The sequence below is a fragment of the Xyrauchen texanus genome, chromosome 39, assembly GCF_025860055.1.
Source record: "Xyrauchen texanus isolate HMW12.3.18 chromosome 39, RBS_HiC_50CHRs, whole genome shotgun sequence".
Taxonomy (NCBI): Eukaryota; Metazoa; Chordata; class Actinopteri; order Cypriniformes; family Catostomidae; genus Xyrauchen; species Xyrauchen texanus.
Genome location: NC_068314.1, coordinates 3,291,559 through 3,312,784, shown reverse-complemented (window position 1 = coordinate 3,312,784; position 21,226 = coordinate 3,291,559). Strand labels below are relative to the sequence as shown.

Below are 21,226 nucleotides of genomic sequence, written 5' to 3'. Positions count from 1 at the left end.
GCTACAAATGAGTAATAAAATGAAATTAGGTTGGTCCAACATAAGAATATTTTTTTATTTGAGTTTGCAGAATCTAATGAAGTTGAATTAAAAACAGTCAATTATGTTGGCTCAATGAAACTGACTTAATCTGAAAGAAACACACGGTAAAAACGGTCTGCAATTAAATTATGTAAATGTATTGTAAATGTAATTGTGGCAGGTAGGAGGGTGGGGCCGGGTCTTGATCCTACACACCCTGTCCCTTATCAGGCTAATCAAGCCTCCGAGAGGGATAAAGGTCGACTGCAGAGGATCGTGCGGGAGAGAGAGATCGTTTACGGGCATGTCCGTCATGTGTGTGTTTGTCTTTTAAGTTTATCATTAAAACTATTATTTATATTGTCAAGCCGGTTCTCGCCTCCTCCTTTCCATTGATCACGTTACAGTAATGACTTAATTTTGTACTGTCAGATTCTGATCCAAGTCAGTATTAAGACTATTATAAGAAGACAAGACCCCACAATTAAATATGATGTGTACCACATAAACAGTCAAAAAGCTGATAAAAAATAGTCAAAAATTTGAATGTTGACTAATTACAGGGCCTATACACTTTCCTTTATATTTAGGCCATAGATAATCTAAAACCTTAAATGAAATTAGATGTCAACTACACAGATGATACATATACTCAGTTTTGGTGCATGGTGCTTAGTTAGGGTTGCCATCTCTCGTATTAGCTAAGGCGTCCCTTATTTTGATTAAAATTGCAAAAATGTATCTAATTTACCCTGCGACCCTGTACACAGGATAAGCGGTTGACGATGGATGGATGGTATCTAATTTAATTGGCAAAAAGTTGGCAACCCTAATATTGGTTGGCCTACAATAATAAAAAACAATTTTGGATAATTTTACTGTCAAATTGAGATATCCAAGTAAATAAAATTGTGGAGCCTCTAGAGCTTTTGCCAATATGCTAATAGCTGAACATAAAAGGCCTGGTATACAATGATTTATTAGTTGTTAATAACATCGGTTTAGAGTGTCAGCCTGAGACTGATGGGGTTATAAACAGTTACATTATCACCATGCTATCATGATCATAGAGGTTTCATTGCTGGGAAGTGTCGGCCTTTTAAGCATGCATTTGTTACAGTAAACACATATTCACACTGGACAGCCAATTTCTGATTCACAGAAAAAATAATTGAAAATATCATTTAATCATAATATTACCATAGTGCATGTCCATAGTGCATGTTAGAATTTTTAGTGGAGGTTGACTGTGTTGTACATTTATAATATGAAAATATACAGTATGTCTTTTGGATGATTGTAAAATATGAATTGCCTATTTTAGGTAATTTTATTTTCCAGTAGGCTATTGATATTCCATTGTTTCTGTCTGTCTGTCTGTCTCTCTGTCTCTATCTATCTATCTATCTATCTATCTATCTATCTATCTATCTATCTATCTATCTATCTATCTATCTATCTATCTATCTATCTATCTGTCTGCCTGTCTATGTCTGTCTCTATCTATCTGTCTGTCCGTCCGTCCGTCCGTCTGTCTCTATCTATCTATCTCTCTATCTGTCTGTGTCTGTCCATCCATCTATTTATTTATCTATATATCATGCTGCTCTCTCTCTCTTTTTTAAATAAATTATTAGTTATTAATAATCAAGTATATGTTTGTCTGTCTGTCTGTATGTATATCCGTCCATCCGCCTGTCTGTCTGTCTATCTATCTATCTGTTTGTCTGTCCATCCACCTGTCTGTCTGTCCATCCGCCTGTTTGTCTATCTATCTATCTATCTATCTATCTATCTATCTATCTATCTATCTATCTATCTATCTATCTGTCTGTCTGTCTGTCTGTCCATCCACCTGTCTGTCTGTCTATCTATCTGTCTGTCTGTCTATCTATCTAACTATCTGTCTGTCTGTCTTTCCATCCGTCCGTCCGTCTGTCCATCCATCTATTTATTTATCTATATATAATTTTGCCCTCTCTCTCTTTTTAAATAAACTATTAGTTATTAATAATCAAGTATATGTTTGTCTGTCTGTTTAATATTTAATATATACACCATCTCACCATGTATGCACACATGCAGCCAATTAAATCCATAAAATGCAAAACAGCAGGAGCAGTTTATACTAAAACCATTCGCAATCAATGCCGTTCTGATCATTAATTATGCGGATAATTAGTTTGTTTATGAATCAGTCGACGCTTTGTGTATGTCTGTGTCAGAAGCACACGTTTTGTTGAGGGGCGTGGCCGTCTCGCTGCATTGTCCCGCCTGCTGGACGCTGATTGGCCGCCGCGCCTGTCAATCATCGTGCGGAGTTTGCGCCTGTTGTCCAGGCAGATTAAGAAGCAGCAGTCTACATCAGCATCTCTGGATGTATATACATGGCATCGCCGTGTCGCCCAATGTCTCTCGCGCTATTTTCTTTCATTTTCCTGCAGATATCCTCGTCTTATGAGCAGCTGTCTGCCTTTGTGGAAGGGAGGTGAGTGAATTGTTCTGTATTACTCAGAAAGCATGTTTTTAGTCTTCACATTTATTCAGATGGTGGTCCAACTGATACCAGGAGAAACAAATACCGTATATACTGTATATCTATTATATGCATTCATCAAATGGTGATTAACTGGTGTGGCATTAATAAACTAGAGCGCTAGCATCCTTTGTCCACCCCTCGTGTACATTGTATCTGCATTGAGACTCAACTGTAGGGCACTTGCAGTAGAAAACCCATCGGCATCAGTTTACAGGGCAAATCCATATCTGCTACTAAAATTGGAGGCAGAGATGTGTGTGAGATAGGATGAGAGCTGTTTGGGATGCAGGAATGATCAGCATCACTGTTGGAATGTCAGGAATGTGGAGCATCCTTGTGATGTTTGTCTGTGTTTTACATTTAATGACGCTTTTATTGATTATATAAATGAATTATGAAATATAATGATGTTGTATTCCAATGCATTTGCCATTCATTGTTTGTCTGCACATTGCATTAAACTGTCATTTTTAGAAACAACCAATAGGACCAAATCAGTATTATTATTTTGTATTATATACCTGTATATGAGAGTGATGCATGTTTATGATTAATAATTGATATTTTGATGCTCTATGAATGAATTAGTTTTGTGTTAAGTATGTTCATTTTGAGTGACAGATAGATAGATGCACAATATAAGGCATATATTATACACATTAAACACAATATACGTAGGGTATACACACAATAATAATAATAATATATTATTAATGTTATTTAAAAAACCTGATTATGTAATTTAGAACTTGATATACAGTATCTCACAAAAGTGAGTACACCCCTCACATTTTGTAAATATTTGATTATATCTTTTCATGTGACAACACTGAAGAAATGACACTTTGCTACAATGTAAAGTAGTGAGTGTACAGCTTGTATAACAGTGTAAATTTGCTGTCCCTTCAAAATAACTCAACACACAGCCATTAATGTCTAAACCGCTGGCAACAAAAGTGAGTACACCCCTAATTGAAAATGTACAAATTGGGCCCAAAGTGTCAATATTTTGTGTGGCCATCATTATTTTCCAGCACTGCTTTAACCCTGTTGGGCATGAAGTTCACCAGAGCTTCACAGGTTGCCACTGGAGCCCTCTTCAACTCCTCCATGATGACATCACGAAGCTGGTGGATGTTAGAGACCTTGTACTCCTCCACCTTCTGTTTGAGGATGCCCCACAGATGCTCAATAGGGTTTAGGTTTGGAGACATGCTTGGCCAGTCCATCACCTTCACCCTCAGCTTTGTTAACAAGGAAGTGGTCGTCTTAGAGGTGTGTTTGGGGTTGTTATCATGCTGGAATACTGCCCTGTGGCCCAGTCTCCGATGGGAGGGGATCATGCTCTGCTTCAGTATGTCACAGTACATGTTGGCATTCATGGTTCCCTCAATGAACTGTAGCTCCCCAGTGCAGCCCCAGACCATGACACTTCCACCACCATGCTTGACTGTAGGCAAGACACACTTGTCTTTGTACTCCTCACCTGGTTTCCACCACACATGCTTGACACCATCTGAACTAAATACGTTTATCTTGGTCTCATCAGACCACAGGACATGGTTCCAGTAATCCATGTCCTTAGTCTGCTTGTCTTCAGCAAACTGTTTGCGGGCTTTCTTGTGCATCATCTTTAGAAGAGGCTTCCTTCTGGGATGACATCCATGCAGACCAATTTGATGCAGTGTGCGGCGTATGGTCGGAGCACTGACAGGCTGACCCCCCCCACCCCTTCAACCTCTGCAGCAATGCTGGTAGCACTCATATACGTCTATTTCCCAAAGACAACCTCTGGATATGACGCTGAGCACGTGCACTCAACTTCTTTGGTCGACCATGGCGAGGCCTGTTCTGAGTGGAACCTGTCCTGTTAAACCGCTGTATGGTCTTGGCCACCGTGCTGCAGCTCAGTGTCAGGGTCTTGGCAATCTTCTTATAGCCTAGGCCAACTTTATGTAGAGCAACAACTCTCCTCAGAGAGTCCTTTGCCATGAGGTGCCATGTTGAACTTCCAGTGACCAGTATGAGGGAGTGTGAGAGCGATGACACCAAAATTAACACACCTGCTCCCCATTCACATCTGAGACCTTGAAACACTAATGAGTCACATGACACCGGGGAGGGAAAATGGCTAATCGGGCCCAATTTGGACATTTTCACTTTGGGGTGTACTCACTTTTGTTGCCAGCGGTTTAGACATTAATGGCTGTGTGTTGAGTTATTTTGAGGGGACAGCACATTTACACTGCTATACAAGCTGTACACTCACTACTTTACATTGTAGCAAAGCGTAATTTCTTCAGTGTTGTCACATGAAAAGATATAATCAAATATTTACAAGAATGTGAGGGGTGTACTCACTTTTGTGAGATACTGTAAGTTTTGTAAAAATTATGAAAGAATAAGTAAATAAACACACAATAAAGCTCAGAACTGATGTAGAAACACTGTATGAGATATATAGAAAGATATAACATATAATTAGCAGTGTTGCATTTAATCTGATTACAAAGTAATTAGTTACCGCAATGTACATTAAGAAGTGTAACAAATTACATTTTGAATTCATGTAATCAGAAAAACGTATTACTTGAAATTACTTTTAAGTACAATGGTTGAGATACACATATTTAAAAAATAATTGTGTTTATATTAGGCTATATAATACATTTAAAATATGAGTTAATATGTACATTTGTACCACTGTTTGTTTCTGTGACATGAATAAGGGAGAAATATAGACATTATTTTGAATTCGTTGTGTGAAATAATATATGAAAAATGTTTCTGTGAAAAGTGTTTTTGGACAACTTAAAAGTAAAGTCATTAGTAATGTGATTACATTTCTGATAAAGTAATCAGCAAAGTAATCTGATCACAATGTTAGATAATTAATAAGTCATTTGTAGTGGATTCATTTTCTGAGTAACTTACCCAACATCGATAACAGGAAGATTAAAATGTCATTTGTACATTGTCGTATAAATATAGATACATTTAAAATTTGATCTTCGCAACATAGTTCTAATACAAACAAACCTCATTAGGGAAAAGATTTGCACTAACGTATTTGATCTCTTTAGCTTCTTGGAACAATTAAATGATTAAAACTTCTTTTGCGCCCAAAGCAGTAGGCATCTAGGCATCTTTTTATGCCCACATCTGTTTAGATTCTTTGCAGACTAACTCATAATTCAGTTCTTATTGGGAAAAAAACTATTCCTGAAGACCTAATTGGCAGCATATTGCTTTGTAGGCACCGAATAAATGTGGTATTTCTCAACTGGCACTTGCACAGATGGAGTTTTACGACATGTAGGTCAGTCCGGGCTTTAGCTGCTGTGTATTAGCAAATTAGATTTGAGGCATCTAGATGCCAGCAGAACTATGAAGACACGCTCTAATCTGACCAGCCCAGCTGAAATATTTATTTTGAGACACTCAGCATATTCCATTGATTATATAAATGTGCCAGCAGTGGACATCGCCGGGCCACATGTTCAGGTACAGTGACGGCAACTCAAAGCTGAACAGATAAGCTACCGCTGGAGCTCATGGAAGAAGGATTTATGTTTACTTTCTGGAACTGGAACACTCATTTGTTTTCATCTCAGTTTGTTGTTTTGGAGCTGTGCTGTGTAGGTTGGCAATTTTGCAAATCATAGATGCAATGTTTTGCTACGTATTGTTATGTAACAATAGCCCCATCACCCTCGAGGACTTCTCTTTGTTATGGCAAATTTACAAGCATCCAGGAGATATGATCAGATCGTAATAATAGTTAAATCACAAAACCATAATAAATGACACAGGTTTGATGTTATTTACAGTGTTGATAAACAAACAACTCCCCTACTCGGTCAAGGGCAGCAGTACACACCTTAGAGGGTAACACTATTAAGCAAATGCATTCTGGTGCACTATAGATTATATATAGTGATAAATTACTTTATATTGGTGTGAAGATGCACACAAACACCAAATACAGTATATGCATTCGCCCTGTTCCTTACATAATGCTATATGCTTTTACTATAGCGGATGAATCATTTTAACATTTGCATTACATAATCAACTACATTTACAAGCTTGTTCGTGTGTAATCATATTGAGCGTTAGCTCAACTGATAGAGTGTTGTACTTGTGACGTCAAGTGGTACGTCCTTAAGAGCATGCAAGCCGAAAGTGTCATAGAAGCAGTTTTTCATCTCACATTTGCTTTTTTGGACACAATCGGTTGGGTTTAGGTTTAAGGTTTAGGGTAGGTTTGTTTTAGTTGATTTAAAACTCGACTGAAGATTAACCTTTAAAACCTCATTTGTTTGGGAGAACATTTAACTCACTTTCAGCACCACACCGTGGACGTTTCACCTCGGAACTGGTGCAACATGTGTAATGAACTAATTTATGTCATTTTGCATGAATGTCACGACATGCATCAGGTTTGAAATTGTAATATTTGAGTAATATTCTGGGTTACATAGAAGTATGTATATGAAGACAGTATATGTGACAAGCTGTCAGTTAGCACAGTTATTTTGACTCAGTTTGTAAAAATAAACAAACAAAAACATGTGTTAACAGAAATTAATTTACAATGAAAGTCTAAGGCTACATCTACATTAATCCAGATACATTTAAAAACTGCGTTTTCATTTTCGAAATGCTCTCTGTCCACAATGCCATTTTCAAGCATTTTCCAAAAGTTACTCGTCCACACTTAAACATATGAAAACGCTTAAATCCCCTTACTGCATATGTGAAAAATCGCCATTGCATGTACGGTCTGAAACGCAATTGTCCTCATGTTCTGTCAGCTGATACACCTTCCAAGTAAACTTCCCGTTGCCTTTGAAGGAACGCAATGTGAATGTTGTTCAAAGTAACATTCATCTTTAACAATGTAATCAAAGTGAATATCAGGCACACAGCACCTCTATAACATGCACCGCCATCTTGATTGTTTTGGTTGAATGTATCACATGACTGCGTCACTTGACAACAAATACGTAAAGATGCGTTTTCGAACTAAAACATAATAGTGTGTGTGTGTTATGTAACTACAATACTTTTCAAAGGTTTTGTTTGTTTTTACAAACTGAGGTCCTGAAAGTGAAACTTAGTGAAGACTTTTTGCAAACACTGAAGATGAACTAGGTTTTTTCAGGTGAAGTGGCATTTGCTTGTGCCAAACCTGCCGCAATAATGCTAAGGTGTTGTGGGTGGTTGCCAGGAGGTTGCTATGCATTCTGATTTGCTTTTAGTGCATTGCTATGCAGTTTGTATCCTTACGCAAAGAAAATATATTTCCTTACACATTAAGGCTCAGTATATTAAATAATTTTCAGTATATTCATAATTATATAGAATAATACATTGTGTTAATATATTACAATATACGGAGTAATACATAAGCAATTGCTGTTTTTCATATATTGCGAAATGTATGACAATATATTTCCTTATATATTGTAATATATCTAATTTTATATTCAATAATACACTAGTGTTTGCTTAAATATATTTTAACATTTATATGGGAATATGTATGAGCAATATATGTACACATTTCTGAGGAAATATATACTGTAATATATATCCATATACTGTATGTGAATATATATATATTGAGTATACATACATTTGAACAAATATGCTCTATATTTTAACATATATATGGAACATGTGTGTTAAAAATACACAAATCTGAGAGAAATATATTCTGTGATATTTATCTATATGTATTAATTATATATATGTGTGTGTGTGTGTGTGTGTATGTATATATGTGTGTGTGACTGTGTGTATATATATATTTATTAGGCCTGGCGATTTAACGCTTTAATTACATTTTTACAAAAAATAATGCCTTAAAAACATTTATGCAATTAATCGCAATGCCCCCGGACCATAAGGAAGATTCCTGAGAAATGCAAGCTTGCAGTACCACATGTTTACTCCAGAGGGCAGTAAGTGAAATTTCAGCTGTATGAGCAACACACAGTTTATACAGTGAACAAAACAACCCTGCATCAGACACACAACACAAACATGTGTTATGTTCTTGTGTTCAAAAGATTCGAAGGAGCGCAAATGCGATCTAAGGGAGCTCAAGATGTGTTTAAAGATTGAGTATTAAACTATATTTAACTTGACACAGTGACCTAAACATTTTATGTTTATGACATAATAACACACCGAGACGCGACAAGCATGTCTGACGCAGGTGTAAATTGACGGGTCCTTAAACAAGCGCTCATAATAAACAAACTGATCGACAAATTCACTTGTGTAATGGATTGCTGTGAACTGTTGATCAATGATTGACTTATGATCAATAATATGGTAGTAAACAATACATTGTATTCTAAAGCCGCTTTTTGTATTGTCTTATTAATGATTAACTCTTCTGCCACAAGAACGTAATGCATTTTAATTATCTGAATATTTCTATATATATATATATATATATATATATATATATATATATATATATATATATATATATAATTTTTTATTATTTAAAGATAACTATGTATAATTATTTTCAGGCAGTCAGGTTTAGATTTTCTATCTGTTGGTATTTGATAGAGTCCATGATGCCATGTATCCGAACAAGATATCCAGGACCTCTGGCATAAAAACAGCCCCACAACATTAAACATCCAGCACCACATTTAACTGTGGGCATTGGGTACTTCATCATCTCTGTGTGCGCCAAACTCAGCTCTGGTGTTTGCTGGCAAAATGGTCTTTTTTTGTTTCGTCTGACCATAGAACCCGGTCCCATTTGAAGTTCCAGTAGTGTCTGGCAAACTGAAGAAGCTTGAGTTTGTTGTTGGATGAGAGCAGAGGCTTTTTTCATTAAACTCTCCCAAACAACTTGTGGTGAAGTCTGATAATTTTTTTATGAGACATTCTGACCCCAAGACACAACTAATTTCTGCAATTCTCCAGCTGTGATCCTTGGAGAATATTTGGCTGCTTGATCCATCCTCCTCACCGTGCATGGAGACAATATAGACACACGTCCTTTTAGGCAGCTAACCCAAGATATCGCTACTTTGATCCGTAACCCACAATATGTGCCAATGCTGGCGACACTGACCCATAATCAGGTCTGAGAAGCCTATAACCAGTCTAAACCCATTTCAGCTGGTATTACTGCGGTGATTAGACATTTGAACTGTTCGCCTTAGAGTAATCCTGCTTACTGTCGAGGAATTCAGAACAACAACCTTTAGGACAGAAAAATCACAGAGATCTCTCTGTAGGACCTCAGTTGTTTTTCCTGGACACCACTGAGATGGTGAGCAAAGCGTTTCAGAAGAGAGTGTGGTCAGATTTACTGAGACACTAAAGTCTGCATTCAAAATCAGTGATCTCGGTGTATTAACTCAAATATTCTTCTGATCTGAGCTATGCTATCCACATTACTTAGTTTCTCTTAAAGATGCTGAGATGTATAGAGGAATAAAAGTTACTACTTAGAGGTAACATCAAATGAGAACTCTGAGCAACAGTATTCTCCTCTGGGAACAAAGCAATGCATAAAAACAGACTTGAAAGTGTGTTCTTCTTGTGATGTGGATGGTGACGTTCCAAGCAGTGACTCATACCATCAAAGCTATATGTATATTCTATATCTCATTCATATTCATAAACTGAAGATCCTATCTGCCTGAATGACCAACAAGATCAAAATGATTTCAACGTAATGTTTGTGAAGGTATTCGTCAAATTATTAATGCGCTTGTGAACTTCTCATACTTACAGTTCAGATGACAGACCATCCCAAGACATCAGACTTGAAGAAAGTATGTTGTTTTGATAAGTATCAGAACCTAATTGCCTTTGTCATGTTGTCTTGTTGTGTTTCCAACATTCCTAAAATAAAGGTTCTTCAATGGAGCACCAGGTTCCACGAAGAACCATTTTTATCTCTTCAAGAACAATTTTTGATTGTATAGTGTTCTTGAGTTGCTATATGGTTCTTTGGAGATAAAAAGATTCTTCAGATTAGTTTTTGGGTCCAGTGGGTCTCACGAAACCTTTCAAGAACATATCCGGGTCATATTTCACCCCAAAATCAAAATAAAGAAATTAGAAACTATATTTTTGTTTATAGACAATGAGGCTTATTTAGGGACTATTAGGAATGTTTGCTTCCTGACATTAGTTTCATGTCAATCACTCCCCTAATTCTCATTACTGTAATGTGAAAAAAATTATGATAAGTTATATCAATTGTAAATTGTATTTATACATAATGGTATTTGTTGAACTAATCTATGATGATTTCAATTCAAATGTATGGTTGCTGCATGTTAGTGAAACACAGCAGAATACACAACCATTTTACATGCACGTAAAATGTGATAGTGCCTCTCTCCTGGCCTATTTTGTATTTTTTTATTTTTTTATTTGCACAGTCTAATAGCTGCTGAAAGTTGATTGTTCGATGGCAGCCATGTTTTTAAAGATATGCAAATGTTGGTGGCCTGGGTAGCTCAGCAAGTAAAGCCGCTGACTACCACCCCTGGAGTCACGAGTCTGAGTGCTGAGTGACTCCAGTCAGGTCTCCTAAGAAACCAGTTGGCCCGGTTGCTAGGGAGGGTAGAGTCACATTGGGTTAACTTCCTCGTGGTCACTATAATGTGGTTCTCCCTATTGGTGGGGCTCGTGGTGAGTTGTGCATGGATGCTGCGGTGAATAGCATGGGCCTCCCCTCACGCTACGTCTCCGCGGTATCGTGCTCAACACACCACATGATAAGATTGATGGTCTCAGATGTGGAGGCAACTGAGATTCGTCCTCCGCCACCCAGATTGAGGTGAGTCACTATGCCACCACAAGGATTTAGAGCACATTGGGAATTGGGCATTCCAAATTGGGGAGAAAAGAGGCGAAAATAAAAAAGAAAATGGAGAAAACACCTACATTTATGTTTTGGCGTGCCGTTGCGACCATGAATCTAAAGTTCAAATGTTTTCCATACAAGTTAAGCTCAATCGACAGCATTTGTGGCACAATATTGATTACCACTAAAATGAATTTCGACTCATCCCTCCTTTTCTTTAAAAAAATCTGGGTTACAGTGAGGCACTTGGAAGTCAATGAGGAATTCAATGAGGCCCATCTGTAAACATTAAAATACTCACTGTTTCGGAGGCCTGGGTATCTCGGCGAGTATTGACGCTGACTATCACACCCGGAGTCGCGAGTTCGAATCCAGGGCGTGCTGAGTGACTCCAGTCAGATCTCCTAAGCAACCAAATTGGCCCGGTAGCTAGGGAGGGTAGAGTCACATGAGGTAACCTTCTCGTGGTAGCTATAATGTGGTTCGCTCTCGGTGGGGCGTGTGGTGAGTTGAAAATAGCGTGAAGCCTCCACAAGCGCTATGTCACCGCGGTAACGTGCACAACAAGCCACGTGATAAGATGCATGGATTGACGGTCTCAGATGCGGAAGCAACTGAGATTCATCCTCCGCCACCCGGATTGAGGCGAATCACTACACCACCACGAGGACTTAGAGTGCATTGGGAATTGGGCATGCCAAATTGGGAAAAAAGGGGAGAAATTGTTTTTTAACATACTCACTGTTTCAAAAGTATAGCCATAATAAGTGAACAACACGTGTATTAACATGATTTTTGTGTGATTTTACAACTTTGTTGCCATGACAACATAATGCCGTAAACCATGTAATGATGATTTAAACAACTTTACAGCCAAATAATACTGTACACAAGTTTTAACAGAATGAATGTAAGTGCTGTTATAAAATTATGAGCTTCCCATTTCTGCCTTTAAACCCTCCAAAAATTGACCCCATTGACTTCCGTTGTAAGTGTCTCACTGGAACCTCCATTTTTGCTTTTTTTAAAGAAAAGGGAGTGACACATTGAAATGTATTTTTGTGGTGTAAAGGGATTAATGGAAAAGAAGGAGGTGAGAACCAGCTTGACGATATAAAGAACGTTTAATATAAATCTGAAACAAAAAGACAAACACAAAAAATTGTTGGACAGCTGCCTGTAAATCTCTCTCTCTCTGTCCCACTGCAGTCTCCAGTCGGCCTTTATCCCTCTCTGAGGCTTGATTAGCCTGATTAGGGGCCAGGTGTGTGTAATCATGACCCGGCCCGCCCTCCATCCTGCCACATGTGGTTATCAACATTATGCCACAAATGCTGTCGATTGAGCTTCACTTGTATTGAATTCTGAATATTTCTTTAAATCCTTTTTTGGTTCTATCTATAAGCTTTATTTTTAGGACTGTACTTGAGTGTACTTGTTTGCATATTTATTTGGTCTGTGTTGTTTTTATCAGTATTTCTCATGAACAGATCATTGAATGTGCATCATGTGATGTTTGTGTTATTGTGCAGATGGGGTTAACGGTGTCACTTCGGTGTTTGTGGCTGAAGCACGCCTCAGACGAGCTCTGCAGGTGAGATGTGCCGCCGTCTGCCAGAGCAGCCAATGTGACCTTGCGCCGCCGATGGGGTGCAATCCTCCCTCTAAACAAGATCAATTTAATCCTTCACAGACTGCGCTGTCTTTGGGAAAACAGATTACTGAAACGCTACATTTTTAATCAAGGATTTCAGTTTGCTTGAGGACACGTTACAGTGAATCCTCACCTAATTTTCTTTTCAAATGTGATTTGTGTGTGCAGTTACAGTATTTTTTCATGTCTATTAAGTGTATTTCACAGCATAGGGGATTCCGGGGCTAGTTGTCACATCGGGAAGGATTATATCACAGTAAATATTAGGTCTTTAGTCTAAAGTACAATTACACAAATGTGTGTTTTCACTAGCAGAGGTTTTGTATGTTGATTTCAAACGTCTAGTTCAAAAAATAATTGTAACATTTTACACATTTTATTTAAATTCCATCAAATTTAATTGACACATTTTTTAACAAAACAAAATAAAAAAACAGAATATTTTAAATTGTATTAATTTAATTTTGTTAAAAAATTCTATAACTCAATTTGATGGAATTGTACTATTAAATTAAAATGTGTAAATATAAAAAATAGGCTAGAATATTTTTTTAGTGTATTAAAATATTTTTTAAATGTAACATTTTTCTCTTGTAGAAATAGGAATAATTCATAATTTGTTAAAACTCCAAACTCATCATATTTATAGCTGTTGGTAAAACAAGTGAAGACATTTGTATGTTTTAAACAGTAGATTTATTACAATATCTGTTGACCAAACTATGATTTGATATTTTAGAATGTTTAATTTGTTGCGGTTACATTAATCATTTGTGCTTGATAATCATTTACTTATAAATTTAACTGAACTAAACTATAGACTATTTAATGGCAGGTTTCCATTGTGACAACTTTTGCCATATTCCGTGACTACATCTCCCTGTTAATGGCTCATTGTGCATGACACCGCGGAGACTCCCAGCATGTGGAGGCTCATGCTACTCTCCACAATCCACGCACCTCTTACCATTAGAGCGAGAACCCCTAATCATGACCACAAAGAGGTTACCCCATGTGACTCTACCCTCCCTAGCAACTGGGCCAATTTGGTTGCTTAGGAGACCTGGCTGGAGTCACTCGGCACACACTGCATTCAAACTCATGACTCCAGGGGTGATAGTCAGCGTCAATACTCTGAGCTACCCAGACATTGCCTTTTTAAAATAAAGACTTCACTGGTATGTGACAACTAGCCCCGGTCTTCTCTATTCAGTTAATGAATGTCACTCATGTTGCTTTTTTAATATTGCCTGTAGCCGTACGGATGGCAGCTACACGCTCCTCCACACAGGAAGTTGCTGCAGTATGCAGGACTGTTGCCGTACTCGCCTCTGAGTGTGGCTTACAACGGTAAAACCTGCATCCTCTTCAGAGTGCGCAAACTGGCCATCAGGTACAGAAATCACAGTTTAGTGGATCTGACGGAGAGAACGTTCGGCCCGGATGCACCAGTCGACACTAAAGGCTCATTCTGCAGTAAAGATAAAGCCATGTGAGTTCAGTTATACTCTGTTTTTATAGAAATTACTAAATTCTTTCTCGAAGGAATCTCACACATGCATACATGCCCAGGTCACTTTTCACTTCAAAATAAAACAGAAAAATATACAGATTTTGCATAAAGAAAATGAAGCCTATTTTAGGACCATTAAAGGAAGTTCACACACCAATTTTAAGTCTCTTGTCATTTACTCACCCTCATGCCATCCCAGATGTGTATGACTTTCTTTCTTCAGCAGAACACAAATGAAGATTTTTAGAAGAATATTTCTGTTCTGTAGGTTCATACAATGCAAGTGAATGGTGACCAGATCTTTGAAGTTCCAAAAATCACATAAATGCAGCAATAATCCATAAGACTCCAGTGGTTTAATCCAAGTCTTCAGAAGAGATATATTAGGTGTGGGTGAGAAACAGATCAATATTTAATATTTATCTTTACAATTAATCTCCACATTCACTTCGACATTGTTCTTTTTTTTCTTTCTTTTTTTTGCTATTTTCATTCTTCGTGCATATCGCCACCTACTGGCCAGGACTGGTCAAGGGTGGAGATTTATAGTAAAAAAGGACTTAAATACTGATCTGTTTCTCACTCACACCTATCGTATCACTTCTGAAGACATGGATTAAACCACTGGAGTCTTAAGGATTACTTTTATGCTGCCTTTATGTGATTTTTGGAGCTTCAAAGTTCTGGTCACCATTCACTTGCATTGTATGGACCTACAGAGCTGAAATATTCTACTAAAAATCATCATTTGTGTTCTGCAGAAGCAAGAAAGTCATACACATCTGGGATGGTATGAGGGTGAGTAAATCATGAGAGAATTTTCATTTTTGGCTGAACTATCCTTTACTGCATTAAGTTCTCTAATTTCCTCCTTACATTTTCATTACCATAATGTACCTTTTATAATTTGTTTGTAATTCACAATGATGATTCTTATTAGATTTGTTTTACTTTAATAAATATTTACAGTATATATTTTAATTAGCATAAATTGAAGGCTTTACAAAAAATAATACCATAATGTATAATATTTCTTTTAAATAATCACTTTTTATCAAGTTACAGTTATTAGTTATTACAGTTATTATATATTTGTTTGCATTATGCTATTGTGAATTTGGAGGGGAAATGTGTTTAATTTCCATGAAATTTCATTCTTTTGATTTTGGGGTTAAATACACCTCTTTGCTTTGACATTTATATTTTAAGTATGTACATTATGAATTACATCATAACACTGTTAATTAAAAAAACAAAAGCAGCTCAATCTGCCTAAGCCAGCTTGCTGGTATTAGCTGGTTTAAGCTGGTGTTGCTGGTCGACCAGCTGTTCTCCCAGGCCACCTGACAAGTACACAGAACCCTTCTAAATCCATCAAACCAAACCAGCTGGAAACCAGATTGATGACCGGCAAACAACCTTAGGCAGATTCAAGCTGTTTATTTCAGTTGGGAAATGTTTACCAGGATGGATAATTACTAATTTTTTGACTTATTTTATTATTCTCTAGACTCAGTCTACATTTTGGTGATGTGGAAGATCTTCGAGGACTCACAATCAGGTTTTTTGTTGTTTATTTTGTGTTTATTAAGTTACAGTGATTTTACCACAGTAAGGGGTAAATTATTACTTATGGTAATGGCAACATAAAATGCCTTTCATTTGAATTAAAGACTACAAAGACAAACTTTGATTTCCCATTCAGAAACATGTATTTAGAAAGTCCTTTTTGATTGTATGTTGACTTTTAATAATAATCGCAGTAAACAATTTTTCTGTCAAGTAATATAGTCATTATGGTTGCATGCATTAATAGAATTTAACTGATAAATGGTCACATGGTTCGTCCAGTCAGATTTAAGTGTCAAAACCATCTGTTGCATAATATAGATTTTAAGTTTGATGGTAAAACAATACATTTCTAGAAAATTTGTTTTTATATGGTTATGAAAAATAATATCTGTATGTGTTTATATTCACAGGCTACAAATGTCAAACACGTTCTACAATTCGGCAGGGCAGAACTGGTTCACTCTCGATAACGTTCACATTCACTATAACTGGACATACGAGGCCACGTTCAATGCGACAGATGTGTATGCGCCCTCCACCAACTCGTATCACTGCCAACATGTGAGCAGTCTGCAGAAATACGACACGCTGCTGGTGCCCAGCGCCAACACGGACCATGCCGCAAACTGGCACATCACATTCACAGACTTTCAGGTTGGCATGTGATGCTTTCCTCCCATGCTCTGCTGAAAAAGTGTTCATATTGGAATTGTAGCATCTTGTGCAGAATTAGCCCGTGGTGGGAGTAGTGTGGTTACACAAGCTTGTAGTTTGGCATGAAAGCAACATCTTTTAATAAAGCTCATATTATGGAATGTGTGGCAACAAACACCAACATTTCAGACATTCTAACGTTCTAGATACAAATGTTCTGGTTTTTCATCATTTATAATTATTTTGTTGTTCTTTAATTTGAACACAGGCAGACAGACAGATAGACGGACAGACAGATAGATAGACAGACAGACAGATAGATAGACAAACAGACAGACAGATAGACATAGACAGACAGACAGATAGATAGACAAACAGACAGATAGATATGTAAACAGACAGACAGACAGACAGACAAACAGATAGATAGATAAATAGACAGACATGTAAACAGACAGACAGACAGACAGACAGACAGACAGATAGATAGATAGATAGATAGATAGATAGATAGATAGATAGATAGATAGATAGATAGATAGATAGATAGATAGATAGATAGACAGACAGACATGTAAACAGACAGACAGACACAGACAGACATGTAGACAGACAGACAGACAGATAGATAGACATGTAAACAGATAGATAGACAGACAGACAGACAGATAGATAGACAAACAGACAGATAGATATGTAAACAGACAGACAGACAGACAGACAGACAGATAGATAGATAGATAGATAGATAGATAGATAGATAGATAGATAGATAGATAGATAGATAGATAGATAGATAGATAGATAGATAGACATGTAAACAGACAGATAGATAGATAGATAGATAGATAGATAGATAGATAGATAGATAGATAGATAGATAGATAGATAGATAGATAGATAGATAGATAGACAGACAGACATGTAAACAGATAGATAGACAGACAGACAGACAGATAGACAGACAGACAGATAGACAAACAGACAGATAGATATGTAAACAGACAGACAGACAGATAGATAGATAGATAGATAGATAGATAGATAGATAGATAGATAGATAGATAGATAGATAGATAGATAGATAGATAGATAGATAGACAGACATGTAAACAGACAGACAGACAGACAGACAGATAGATAGATAGATAGATAGATAGATAGATAGATAGATAGATAGATAGATAGACAGACATGTAAACAGACAGACAGACAGACAGACAGATAGATAGATAGATAGATAGATAGATAGATAGATAGATAGATAGATAGATAGATAGATAGATAGATAGATAGATAGACAGACAGACATGTAAACAGACAGACAGACACAGACAGACATGTAGACAGACAGACAGACAGACAGATAGACAGACATGTAAACAGACACACAGACAGACATGTAAACAGACAGACAGACAGACAGATAGATATGTAAACAGACAGATAGATATGTAAACAGACAGACAGACAGACAGATAGATAGACAGATGGACATGTAAACAGACAGATAGATAGATAGACAGATACATAGACAGACAGACAGACAGATAGATAGATAGATAGATAGATAGATAGACAGACAGACAGACAGACAGACAGACAGACAGACAGACAGACATGTAAACAGAGAGACAGACAGATAGATATGTAAACAGATTGATAGATATGTAAACAGACAGACAGACAGACAGCAGATAGATAGACAGATAGACAGACAGATAGATATGTAAACAGACAGACAGATAGATAGATAGATAGATATACAGACATGTAAACAGAGAGACAGACAGATAGATATGTAAACAGATAGATAGATATGTAAACAGACAGACAGACAGATAGATAGATATGTAAACAGACAGATAGATAGACAGACAGACAGATAGATATGTAAACAGACAGACAGACAGACAGACAGACAGACAGACAGACAGACAGACAGATAGATAGATAGATAGATAGATAGATAGATAGATAGATAAGCAATATACATTTAAGTATTAATAACAGATATTTTTACTTGCATGCCAAATTAACCCAGAACATTTGTAAACAAAAAAACTCACCTTACCAATCAGATGTCTGTCTCATGTCTCTTCCTGACAGATTCAGGCATTCAACGTTCATACCAGTAAGTTTGCGTCGGCCAGTGACTGCGCGACCTTCTTCACTCCTGCAATCCTGATGGGTCTGATCACGTCTCTGATCCTGCTGCTGGTGCTGGCGTACGCGCTGCACATGGTGGTCCACCTAAAACACATCGACCGTTACGATGAGCACAAGACCACCGTATACTTCCCTCGCAGCACAGAAGCCGAGTGTACAGAGAAGAACAACCTCTAGGGTCCCTTCACAGGTGCGAGATGGACAGTTCCCTGACTGTGAGCTCTGGAACTAAAAACACTGGCATCCAATGACAGACTCCCAACTGCACGTGGGACACAGGGCTGTTTGGGACTGACTGCACCACGGCAGTGACATCATTGTGGTGGGACAGTGGAAGTCCGAATCAGGTTCCTTACGGAGCATAAAGGCTCAGAATAAAGAGAGGATTTGGAGATATCTGTCCGCTCTCACCAAAAATCTAGGAATTAAACATTCAGTGTCAAGGGTTCTGAAGGGGATCTTCAGGTGTTTGAATGCAGTTCGAAATAGCACAATAACCAATATTTAGCATTTGCATTGTCTGTCCAAGCTTCTGTTGGACTGATCATGACCAGTTTTAACTAATATTGATGCTTCTTTAAATGAAACTTCTATAATGTGACCATAACATTTAATTCCATAATATTTTGTGTAGCATGGCGAGATTCAATTACATCCATCAGGAATTCATTGGCTGGTGAAAAAGTGGTCTCTATGACAGGTGGTTAGAAGGGATTTTGATGAATGATTACAAAGACCATCCTTTTTGTTTTTGCTATAATAATTCACAATAAGGCCAGAAACATGCATTAAGAAATGAATAAGGTCAGTTTGGATTTCATGTTGACTTTAAAGTTTCAAACTGTGAATAAACCATTATGATGTAATATAATTTTAATTAGCAAAATTTTACAAATGACTTCTGATCAAGTGTTTAGCACAGTAAAACTGTAATCCGTTTTGAATTGGTCGAAAATGTTGTATAACTTAAAGAATAAACTTCCCCTTTGATTAAAAGGCACCTATTAAATGTAAAACTCGAATGAGAAATAAAACACTGAAGTATTGGTTTCAAAACAGCAAATACAATGTATACTTTTAAAAACTTTATTCCAAAAAATGAGGAATCAGTTTTATTCATTACTAATGTTATTTTCAAAAGATGTATTTTTAAAATGATCATGTTATGGCATTATTTGTGTAGATTGTACGTTGTTGGTTTTTTAATTCTTATTTGATTTATTTTTTAGTCTCTTGTGTATGCTTTGGCTGTATGGTGAGGACGCCAACTTCCTATCACAACTTGTTGAGTTTTTAAATCAACAACTATTGAAGCAAAACCACAATTGCACCAACATGATGTTTGTTCGTGAATATGCAGCATGCCATTGGCTAGAGACATTTCAGAACCAAATAATCGGATTTGCATTGTTCCATGTACTGTATATTGTTAATAACCATACTGTGCTAAAGTAAGGGAAAATATGTTATTTTTTCATGTACACATGTATTTGGGAACATATTAATAGCTTACCTTTGTTCAGTAGACATTTATTCAGATAAAATGGAGCGTTGTGAAATGGGCTATGATGTACTATTAATGTTTGATGATGATTATTGTCTTCTCAGTTTCTGTTGAGTTCAATAAAATCAGCAGCACAATACAATTTCAAAATTGTCTGATTTGTTTGAGCAATAATAGATAAAGTTCGAATTTTGCATAAGATGCTGTTGATAAAAAATGCATTTAGTTGTATGAAATTAGGTTGAGTTTAATCAAAGCACATTGATCAAATGTTAGTAGGCCTATAGCTATTGTCATTTCAGCCAACTCTATAATAAACACAGCATGCTACAAAGCTTTTAAGGGGATGAATATGTAAACAAACAGTATATTTACATAAACAAATAGACAATAATTAGAGCAATATGTGCAACAAAATTTTAAAGTCTATGACAAATTACTCAGCTGTAATATTTACTAAAGTGAGATATTATAAATATTTATTACAATTTATAAATGCAATAGCAAAGAAAGTGGTTTATAAAAGTGCGTTTTGAGATGAGATAAAACGCAAGTCTGTTAGCAAGAAAGCTAATGATATAGTTCCATCTAGCAGCAGTCTTTAATGTAATTTATAGGAGCACGAAGTAAGTTTTTGCTAATTAAAAATGTTTTACACATGATGACATGAATAGCATTTTTTTTTAAATATGTTGAAAAATGATGTACAGGTGAAACTCGAAAAATTAGAATATCGTGCA

At 36.7% G+C, this 21,226-nt stretch overlaps 1 protein-coding gene across 2 annotated transcripts; it reads left to right on the top strand.

Moving 5' to 3' along the window:
* Positions 1–1,996: 1,996 nt before the first annotated feature.
* On the top strand, positions 1,997–20,614 carry LOC127632896 (V-type proton ATPase subunit S1-like protein). Of its 2 annotated transcripts, XM_052111721.1 has the most exons (7): positions 1,997–2,509; positions 10,337–10,377; positions 12,953–13,014; positions 14,331–14,566; positions 16,098–16,148; positions 16,570–16,813; positions 18,923–20,614. In XM_052111721.1, the coding sequence occupies exons 1-7, from the start codon at positions 2,409–2,411 to the stop codon at positions 19,157–19,159; spliced, it is 972 nt and encodes a 323-aa protein (XP_051967681.1). In that variant the 5' UTR covers positions 1,997–2,408; the 3' UTR covers positions 19,160–20,614. The 2 variants fall into 2 exon arrangements, with proteins under 2 accessions (XP_051967681.1, XP_051967682.1); XM_052111722.1 differs by lacking the exon at positions 10,337–10,377.
* The last annotated feature ends 612 nt before the right edge of the window (positions 20,615–21,226 follow it).

Excerpts from the sequence above, each read along its gene's own strand:
- LOC127632896 (XM_052111721.1), top strand. The coding sequence starts at position 2,409 with ATGGCATCGCCGTGTCGCCCAATGTCTCTCGCGCTATTTTCTTTCATT. Across the intron at positions 10,378-12,952 it reads AGACATCAGACTTGAAGAAA|ATGGGGTTAACGGTGTCACT; the intron begins GTATGTTGTTTT and ends GTTATTGTGCAG. Across the intron at positions 13,015-14,330 it reads GCCTCAGACGAGCTCTGCAG|CCGTACGGATGGCAGCTACA; the intron begins GTGAGATGTGCC and ends TATTGCCTGTAG.